Source organism: Teleopsis dalmanni, chromosome 2 (genome assembly GCF_002237135.1).
Source record: "Teleopsis dalmanni isolate 2A chromosome 2, ASM223713v2, whole genome shotgun sequence".
Classification (NCBI taxonomy): domain Eukaryota; kingdom Metazoa; phylum Arthropoda; class Insecta; order Diptera; family Diopsidae; genus Teleopsis; species Teleopsis dalmanni.
The window spans coordinates 240,563,521-240,574,172 of NC_051847.1; the positions used below are offsets into that span (position 1 = coordinate 240,563,521).

A 10,652-nucleotide genomic window follows, 5' to 3' on the forward strand; every position below is an offset into this window, starting at 1 on the left:
ATCAGCTTATTGTTATAGACTTATGTCTTAATGTATATTGAAAATATGTAAATAAATTTAAAAACAAATTGTTATACTTATAAAAAAGGATTATTGATTCCAACATTTTTCACTAAATGTTTTTACAATATCAAGAAATAAATTGACTTTATGTTAGTTTAAATTCCCAGTTATGTGCAACTTAATGAAAATGAATTAAAATGCGTTTTATTTTATTTTCTATATGTCGTATATATGGCACGATATTGTAAATAAATGATTAGTTACTAAACGTTGTATGTATACCATCTGCTCAAAAAGTACCCGGATTTTGTAAATAGAACACACAAATTGAATTTTATTCTAAATTTATTTTATGCTTCTTCTGAAGCGATACACATATGCCAACGCTTAACCAAATCTTCCATACACTTTTCGTAGGCCCGTGAAGGTATGGCTTTTAGTTCCTTCAGCGAATTCTCTTTTACCGATTTAATCGACTCAAAACGCTTACCACGAAGGGGTACTTTGAGTTTCGGGAACAGGAAAAAGTCGCACGGATGCAGATCTGGCGAATATGGTGTCTGAGCGATGACAGTGGTACCGTGTTTGGTCAAAAAATCGCGTACAACAAGAATTTTCCATACTAAAAGTCGCTAAATGCACTTAAGGTAGTTTCACATTAACAGCTACTGTAAACAAATTAATTGACAAATGGCGCTCAAATTTGTACCATATGTCAAGAAAGGGTGTACCAACATAACAAATTTTTGAAAAACGTCTATTACTTAAGGAGTAGTTAACAAACAACAAAATCCGGATACTTTTTGAGCAGAAGGTAAGTACATAAATAGAAAACAAGTAAAGAAATACCAGCTAACTACACAAAAAATACAAAATAAAACCAAAATGAAAGACGTAAGCCAACTGCATTAAAAACACGGAATAGGTAAGGTTGACCTGTATAGCCGAAAGCACGCATAAATTTATTGGTCCCTAGCGATACCAGATTATGAAGCCCCTAACTTTTATGTAGATTATAAAGTAGGAATTTTTGGTATTAATTTAAGTGATACTTGGTGCATTATTTTATTAATATTTTGAAACAATAAACCACGTCTGATCATATAATATAAAATTGTAGAATAGGCGTTTAGGGTGGCTCGCAAGTGTGACAAAAAACGCATGCTGGCCTATATTCGCTAAGCGAGACATTGGCATCACTGCTGGAATCTACCAAGTGCACATAATGCAAGCAAATTACATTTAGCATAAAAATAAATAGTTAATATAAAATTGAAAATTAAAACGAATACAGAATTAAAAAGAATGGTAAGAAATTTCAAAATAAAACACTGAAATTTTTTCTTTTTTCCCAATTTTATAATTTATAAAATTTTTCAGTTTTGTTTGGTTTTTTGTTTACATATGATATTTGAAATATGATTGCAATATTCGTTGGAATTCCTAAAGAATACTCATATTAGTTCACTTATTGCGTTGGTAACACTTTTTTCTTTACTGGCCGAAGTGTTTGAGGTTTGTCCCTGATATATTTTTTCACTGAGTCGATCCTTAGAACTGTGTGTATGTCTGTTGTTCTAAAATACCATGGAATCTTAAATAGTCTTCTTATAGCCAGGTTTTGTGCTATCTGTAATTGCTTTATGGCAATGTAGGCTTTGCTGTATGTAACACATCCGTACAGTAGTGCTGGCCTAATTATTTGAGAATACCTAGTAACTCTCTATTTTTGAGGTTGAAGTGATTATTATTAAACAGCGGCTTTAGAATATGTAGAATTTTAGAGCAGCATTCCGTTTGTATTTCATATGTTTATATCAATTGAGCCGATTGTCAAAAGTGGTCCCCAGATATTTTATGCTTTCCTCCCACAGTATCTAAGCGTCACCGACGGTCACTCTTGGAGGATGCTGCCTTCTCTTTTGTGTTATGAATATAGCCTTGATTTTGTCATTGCTAATTTTAATCTTCCATTTCTGCAAGTATTCCACCATGAGGTCTATATTTACCTGTAAGGTGTTGCTTACATTTATGGCATCCCGGTCAGAGTAGATCAAGCACGTGTCGTCTGCGTAAAACGACATTGATGCAGGGCTTAAGGTGGGAATGTCTGCCGTATATATCTATATTAAACAATGTGGGTGACAGTGGCGACCTTTGAGGTACACCTGCTTTTATTGTGCGGGCGGACGAAAGAGTGCTGTAGATTTTGGTAAGGAAGGACCTTTCTTGCAGGAAGCTACCGATGATTTTAGTTTTGGCAATGTCAAATATCATTCCGGTTGATTCCCGTTTACTTAGAGCTACGCTGTTCTGGCTAGTTGTAGTTCCATGGAGAGATCGTCCCTAGTATTACGGTTAATAAAGACCCATAATAATTGGCTTTTTCTTCTGCAAGCGTGTCGCAAAATAACAAATATAATAAGCACAACTTCTGATGACAACTCTGGATAAAATGTAAATTTTGTTAGGGTTATATGTGCAAAACACGTAATAGAATTTAAAGTTAAAATTTCGAAAAGGAATAATAATTCTGTGTAATTATTGGGAAAAATATTTTTTTTTTACATAATTATGAATAAAATTTGAATATTCGTGACTTTTAACAGTAAAATAATAAAATAAAAGTAACGTAATTGTTATCAACAATGACATACGAATAACTAACGAAATCATTCGTTGACAGTTAACTGGAAATTTCGTAGGTACTTCCAAAAGTCGTTCACAATAGATGAATTTTTAGTCTTGGCAACCATACAATTTGAACTGCTTATTAGTTACGCGGTTTCAAAGAAGTTGGACTAAATAAGTCAGCAATGTTGTTGATACATACGTTATTTTTAAAATAAACAGTTATTTTTTTGCGATATGCTTACAAAAAAAAGGCTTAATAATGGTAATATTATACTCCAACCGGAAAATTTCTATATACATGATGTGGCAACATACATGATACTCGTCCATGTTAAAAATGATAGGAGCTGGCCACGCAAGAAAACATGTAAATTGGCTAATGTCATTTTTATTTTATTCAAAAAGCTAATATCATTTTTATTTCATTCTGGACAAAGAATAAATAATTAATATAAGTACGGTAAAACGTACAAGAAGAAATAATATGTTTTAAGCATTCTTTTCAGTAGTGAAAAATGGTTGATATTGATGAAGATGAAGGGGGATTGACGGGATTGTTTATCCTAATTATTCTTATATGGTTTGTAAGTATCAATTCTGTAATGAGAAATGTTAAAGCAATTCTAAAAATATTTAAATCTATAAAAATAGATCTCCTTATGTGTCCTCATCTTTATTATTGTTGTGACATTACATCATGAGAACATAGTTTATGGTGTTTATTTGATTATAGTATGGGTGCTTACGTTTTGTATTGCGATCTTCACTATGTACACTTTTAAACTTGAAAATTTTGGCCTAACAGTTGTGGTAACTATAACTGAAGTATTAATTTGACTTCAAAGATTTATTAACGGATACGATTTCCTTAATAGCTCGGTGCAGTTATATATGTGATGTTGTGTTTCCAAATGTTGAGCCTTACTTATGTTTGTGACGAAGTGGATATAGATCTGAAAGCAGGCGATGTTGTCAACAAACACTGGCGAGCTGAAGTGGAAAAGCCTGGAAGCATGGATGATTTTCAATCAGAGGTGAGCATTAACTGTCTTTGTGTATACAAAAGAAGAATGAACTCAACTATATGCATTTTGGAAATAATAGGATGAATGTGTTTTATATAATATACTAAAATTGTTAGGTCAGAGACTGATAATATAATATAATATGCTAAAATCTTTGCTAACTAAATTCAAACGTAAGAAAAGAAAAAGATTAATTAAAAATATTTTTAAATTGAAATAAATAAATAAATAAATAAATAAATGGACCTAGCCGTAATTACGAAAACTGAGGTAAAAGGAGTACTTCATGAACTTTATTAAAACTAACGATTTAAATGAAATTCAAAAAAATAAATATTTATGTTAAATAATTTTAATGTATAAAATGTCATCGCGTTAGAAGTAATTGTTACACAATAATGAATCCATATACGCATGCCACATGCTTTCGGTATCGATTTATCGCAATTAGGAGAGCTAGTAATACTTGGAGCTCCCTTTACATTATGAAATATTGGTTCGGATTCGGGTGAGTCTTATATAACCCTCTCAGAGATACATATTCATATACTTTTGATGTATCACATAAAGTTGGTTGTTCTTAATTTACCCTAAAGGATCGTCTTTATATTATGAAATATGACGCGGTCCATATTTTTTAACATCGCCCCATATATTGTTTGGCTGCTTTTACAAAATGATAAACAATGTGACATTTATATTGATATTTATTTTACATATTAGTTATTTTGTTTATCTACGGAGCTAGTAATCCATTTTCTAAAAGAAGTATAATAATTAATGGCAATATTTTGAAATTTTAATCTTATTTTTGTTTTTTATAGTTCCGTTGTTGCGGCAAATACGGTGAAATGGACTACCGTTTGTTGCAACGTGATGTGCCAGCTTCCTGTAACCAATCAGAATTTCAATATTACGGACAAGGTTGTTTAGACCAATATCTTGACTGGTGTTTAGAATATTTTTATATATCTGAGTTTGGTGAACACTTAATGATAGTAACAAATGTACGTATTGAAAAAATATTGTTCAAGCATGCAATTAATATTAATAAGTTTTTTTTAATATAGACTTTCGCGTTTGTGGTAACCATATTTATGGCAAAATATTTTCATATGAAATATTTTGAAGACGGCATTTAATTCAGCATTTAATCTTTTTGTGAATATTTTTCAAACTTTTTTGCAGTTCCAAAAACACTTTTCAAGACTAAATACACTTTGATATGGATTAATGTGATCACACGTTTTTTAAAGTTTAATATATTTGGAATAAAAACATATTTTTTAACATTTAACAATTTTGTAATGTTTTCTTTCTGTCATGGAAGTAAGAAGTTCTAATACCTTTATAACCTTCAGGAGTCAGTGTCTCTCAATTGTAAACAATTTTTATAAGTTCGAGAAAGAAATTTTTAAATTTGTAAGCTATATGCATTTCGAGAAGATGACCCAACTGACCAAATGCGAGTAAGTATATACTTTCTTTTGGGTAAAAAAAGAGTTTCAAAAGAACTCACATTAAAAAACTTCAAAATATGTTCTTATATCACTTTAAATACGATATGCACGATAATATTAAATATGTGATTATTGAACTGAGTCCTAGTTTATGTACTATATTCTAAACACGTTAATATGTTCTGCAATGAGACAATATATATCTTTGGCTGCACTTATTTGAGTAGATTTTTGGACGACATGCGACATCTTTCTTTTATTTCCCTAAGTCACAACTATGGCTACATATTTTAGTTGGGCATATCTACCTATAAATCAGTACATAATTATTACGGAAATACATACAATTAAGATTATTGGAAAAGGAATTAATTTTCAATATTATTGGAGATACGTAAAGTTAAAAAAAAAAATTAACATTTAAGGGTTAATTTGACACCATTGAGTTTTTAATGATAATAACGCGCTCCTAAGGATTATTTTGAAAATACAGAATTAACCTAAAATATTTGTAAATTTGAACAATCAAAAGTTTAGAAAATATTTTTATAAGATTTGCTATACAATTGATGCTATTGTTGCGCCATTTTTGTTTGGCGAGGAGGAAACGACGACACCCAACTTTTTTGCTTTACCTAACAGTGGAATGTTTAACGGTTGACAAACTCAATTATACACAAAAAAAAAACTAAAAGACCAACATTAATTCCTATTTATTCAAATAAACATATTTCTATAGTTTTATTCAATAAAAATTGTTACTCCACGTTACACATGTCGTTAAAAGTTTTTAATTTTTTGAGTTTAAAGTTAATGTTCCAAATTAATGAAATATTTCCCATTTATTAATTCCAGTGTTGCCATATTTTTTGTAATAAGCTACCCATAAAGCGCCCTTTACACACCGACTATCGTTGTCAGGGTGAGTATATGATATATATGACAATCAAGTTTCAATAGCCTTAATTTTTTCTTTCAGAGTTGTAAAAAAAACAGCGTTAAGTCTGGTTGAAACAAATTGGCATCACTTTTATAACATGTTAAATGCTTGTTTTTTGTTGTGTTGGGTATCATATTGTATTCATAAAAAAATTGTAAACAATAAAAACTAATTAATTTAAATAAAATAAAACAAAATAAATATTATAACGGCAATGGCTAGCATTTTTATGTTATATATTAAAATTTATTTATTTATGTGTTTGAATTAATTAGTATATGAAATATTGACATAATTTTAACGAATAATAAACTTTTTTTGAATTTGGCTGCACTAAAACTTAAGATGTAAAAAATTTTTGCCAGTAAAACCTAACTATTAAGATTTTAAGAGCATTGTTGTTGCTTTACATGTTCTTTTTTGTAAGTTAGGAGTATTTGTTTGCTATTCTGAAAGAAAAAATTACGGCTGAAATAGTGTAATTTCGAGAACATATTAAAGTTGAATTTTTACAGAAACTGAGTTTGTATAAAATTATATGAACAAAACTTTTTATCTTCTCCAAACCAACTTTAAGTTTTGACGGTTCCCTTGAGTAAGTACTCGTATGCAATTTTTGCAAAAGAATTACAAAATTCTGCCAAACTTTTGCCTCTTTTGGCTTAACTTATGAGTCCCAAGTGTTTCAGCTACAAGACCCTCAAACCCATCTTGCAGAAGTTGGAACAAAATAAGAAAAAAAACGCTTCAGTTTTGTTCAGCTATTGTTCAAAGTTGCAATACAAATAAAAAAGGAAGCATATGTTATTGTTTGATCAAAATTTGAATTTGCAAACAAAAGAGATTGCTAATAAAAAACAAATATTAATACTGTAATATAGTACGAAAGTTAGACTAATCAAAAAAAAAAGATCCGAACATCTTTTCAGAGTATAGACCAGACCAAGATGATTTATTGCATAAATCGTTGCTTAAATAAATAGCTAGAAACTAAAAAACATCTGTTTCGCTGAAGTTGATCTTTTCATGAAGTAATAAATCTTTCTCAACTTGCGCTAAAGCCCAATCTACAAAATTTGTATACAAAAATGATTTGATTTAAAGTTTTGGATCAACTGAACATTATATATCAGAATGCAAAGGTTTATGGTCTATAAGCCATGAGAAACCATCTTATTATTTATACCTGATATTCATCTATACGATTTTTTGGACTGTTAACATCACCCATTAATCCAAATTTTTAAATTATATTAAGTATTGTAAGTTCAATTCGTTGAATACTTAGTAGCTCAAATAGATTCAGTATATTTATAAAAGTATCTGTATGTCCTGTAATTGTATATCTTATTATTATTATTTTCAAAAATACCTCATATAGGATATGCAGACGAAGACAACGCTGAGCACACCATCTTTAAATGCAACAGATGCAACACCGTAAAAACATCACTTGAAACAATGATCGGTGAAATAAACGTCGAAAATATCTCAACAAAAATGATGCTATCTGAAGAAAACTGGACCGCCATAGACCGATTTGTTACGATAATACTCAAACGGAAAAAATATGATCTAGAAAATGGACAATTTAAAAAAAAGAAAAACAAATAAACCTAAGCGTGGCCTGGACGCAGGCTAACGAAGAAAAACCAAATTCCTGAAGTATTCCCAATAAAGTTCCAGGATAGAAACGGTCTGGTACATGAGGTGGATTGTTTTTAGTCCGTGTAAACTGAGTATACCACTATTATGACGACATAGTGACGATGCGTTAGGTATTTTTAAACCTTCTCTCCGCAATAACAAAAAAAAAAAATTATTTTATGACTATGATAAAGCAAAAATCTTTAAAAATTATATGAATATAATGTGATCACTTTATCTACTGGTTCATATGACAACAAAAATATTTTAGTGGGAAAAGATTATGAACAAGAAGTTACTATATTGTCAATCTTCTTCAATCGGTTTTTAAATAAAACAAACAAATAATTTTTTTAGATTAACAATTATATTTTAATATTTATCATTTTACATATTCCTTTTGCTATCATTATTATTTCTTATGTATTGTATTGTGTGGTTTTGTATTTTAATTTTTATTCAACACATTTAATCGATTATTTCAGTTTAGAACACTTGCGACAGATAAGTTATAACTGTTAAATATATTATATATATATTATAAATATATATGTTATTTGTATTTAAGTTGTTGCTGCAAATTAAGAACATGTAAATTATATGTATATATTATCATTAAGTATTTGCTCAAATTAACAATAGTTTATGCATTAATTAGAATTAAACAACGCAGATTTATAGACATATTCAAAAATTTATATATAAATTTTAATAATTATATATAAGTAAAGTTTAGTTTTTTTTTATATTTTGTTTGCTTGTTATTTACTTAGTAAATGATAAAGTTTCAAACATTATTAACTATTACGAAAATATAGCTAACTATTAATTAATTTTTTTTTGAGATTTATATTTTGTTTTTAATATCGTAATTCAATGAAAACAAAGTAACGTTATAGAATAGTAATAACCAATTATAACAAAACAATTGTTAAAGGCAAAAACTTATATAAAATTTCTTTCATATTTGTTAAATATCAACTAAACTAAGTATAAACAGAATATCAACTAAATGAGTTTAATAATTATTAAATAGTTGTAATATTACCTAGTGTTATAGAAAATGTCCTTGGAATTAAACAAAACAATCGATAGCCATCGTATGTAATTAATACAAATACAATGGTATATAAAATATATGATTGATATACCAAAAATTTCTGTTTTTCACATTTATAACTATATAATTTGAAGTTACAACAAATCTTATAATAAATTTGAAGTTAATCATTTGAGTCTAGAAAATATTTAGATGAATAGCATAAATATTAAGCACAATAAGATAATCAAATTAGTAGGAAATTAACAACAAATTACAGATCAAAGGATTTTAGAACTTAGCAACAAATGTTATGTTATAACATTAAATTTATAAGAAATTATATATATAATGTATTAGTAAAAAGTTTATTAACACTGCTTTTATAGTGATGTCTAGCCAATTTCGTTATAAATCGTTTGAGAAATATAAAGAATTCTTTAAGGAGGAACCTTAAAACAAAAGATTCCTGTTTTTCACATATTTATTCACTGAAGTTAAATATTTTGTTTTTATCTATCATTTACCTTACAGTGAAATTTAGATTTACTAATAAATTACGGAGGGTTTATAGCACTGTTATGATTTCTTAAAGTTTCGAATATCTTATTAAGTTTTTTCCTTCATTCTTAATATGTGTAATAAAAACCGAAATAATGGTACATACAATCAAATCATCAATTTCATTTTTAAATACATTAATAAGTATTAGATACATTATAAGCAATGGCGGATTTACGTAGGGGCTCAGAATATATTACCACCCCAGTAATATATTATACTAACTTTTCAAATGTACATTCTTTTTTTGGTATATTATTGTTAAGAATTTCTAAGAACGTTAGCAAAGCTCAATATATAAATTATTTATCGCCTATTTTTAGAAAACTAGTATAATAGGTTCGTAATGTGTGTGAAAACTCATATTAAATATTACGTTTATAACAGTTAAAAAATGTCTAGTTATATTGTTTTGTTATTAGGCCGCCGCCATTGGACATTTCTAGAATTTCTAGTAGTCCGAAATACAAAGTATTAATTTTTTTATCGATTAGTTGCTTGAATGGTATTAATCTAGTACAATTTAGTTCAATTCAAGTATTAGTAGATATATTCTGTCAATTGAGTTGTTCTACGCCTAATTCTTGTACTACTGTTAAAGAGAGGTTTCTCTTATGTTATAAATTCGTGTTATAATTTTCAAAAAAAAAATTTTTTCAATTCATTAATTTTTATGTCATATCAAACATTATTAAACACTATTTAGTGGTGAAGTTTACTAATTATTTTCAGGTATAAAAGTTAGTATGTTCGAACCTAATAAATTTTATAACCCATGATTTACATACGATTATTAGATTGACGAATTCGTACATTATATTAAACATGACTAAACACTGATAAAAATAGTGTTTACTATTAGTTTTTATTAGACAAATACAACAATTGTAACTACGATTATTTTAGCTGAATATTTTTTAAATCACTGCTTACATATGATGATATCAATTAAATAATTATAATGAATAGACCCAAAGAATAATTTATAGAACTCTAGAAGCGCTAACGTTTAATGTGTAAATAAATTCATAAATATTTTTAAAATGTTGAAAAAAAAGTAACACAATTAGTTTTAATGTTCATAGAATGGTTGAAAGTTATTCCACTATAAATATATTTTAAATTTTCTGTACATTATTTCTTTCACAGAAAGTGTAAAAAATCTGAAGACTCAAATTCAAGATTCTGAAACCCATTAATTCAAAGAAAATCTCATTTCAAGTAAATTATATGGAATAATCCTTACATTTTTAATTAAAATGGGACACCTTTTTTTATTATTTAATATTTATAATTAAATAAAAGTTAAATAATTCAATAATAAATAACACAAAATACTTTTA

General features: G+C 27.9%; 1 protein-coding gene across 1 annotated transcript; it reads left to right on the top strand.

Annotated features, from left to right (window-relative positions):
- The first annotated feature begins 3,071 nt into the window (after positions 1-3,071).
- LOC119684019 (protein late bloomer-like) lies at positions 3,072-4,959 on the top strand. The gene is made up of 5 exons (XM_038097949.1): positions 3,072-3,221; positions 3,289-3,447; positions 3,513-3,671; positions 4,487-4,669; positions 4,733-4,959. Exons 1-5 carry the CDS (start codon positions 3,153-3,155, stop codon positions 4,802-4,804), a joined length of 642 nt encoding a protein of 213 aa, XP_037953877.1. The 5' UTR covers positions 3,072-3,152; the 3' UTR covers positions 4,805-4,959.
- The last annotated feature ends 5,693 nt before the right edge of the window (positions 4,960-10,652 follow it).

Coding starts and splice junctions, on each gene's coding strand:
- LOC119684019 (XM_038097949.1), top strand. CDS start 3,153: ATGGTTGATATTGATGAAGATGAAGGGGGATTGACGGGATTGTTTATC. Junction 3,448..3,512: donor ATTTTGGCCTAACAGTTGTG/GTAACTATAACT, acceptor TTTCCTTAATAG/CTCGGTGCAGTTATATATGT. Junction 4,670..4,732: donor ACTTAATGATAGTAACAAAT/GTACGTATTGAA, acceptor TTTTTAATATAG/ACTTTCGCGTTTGTGGTAAC.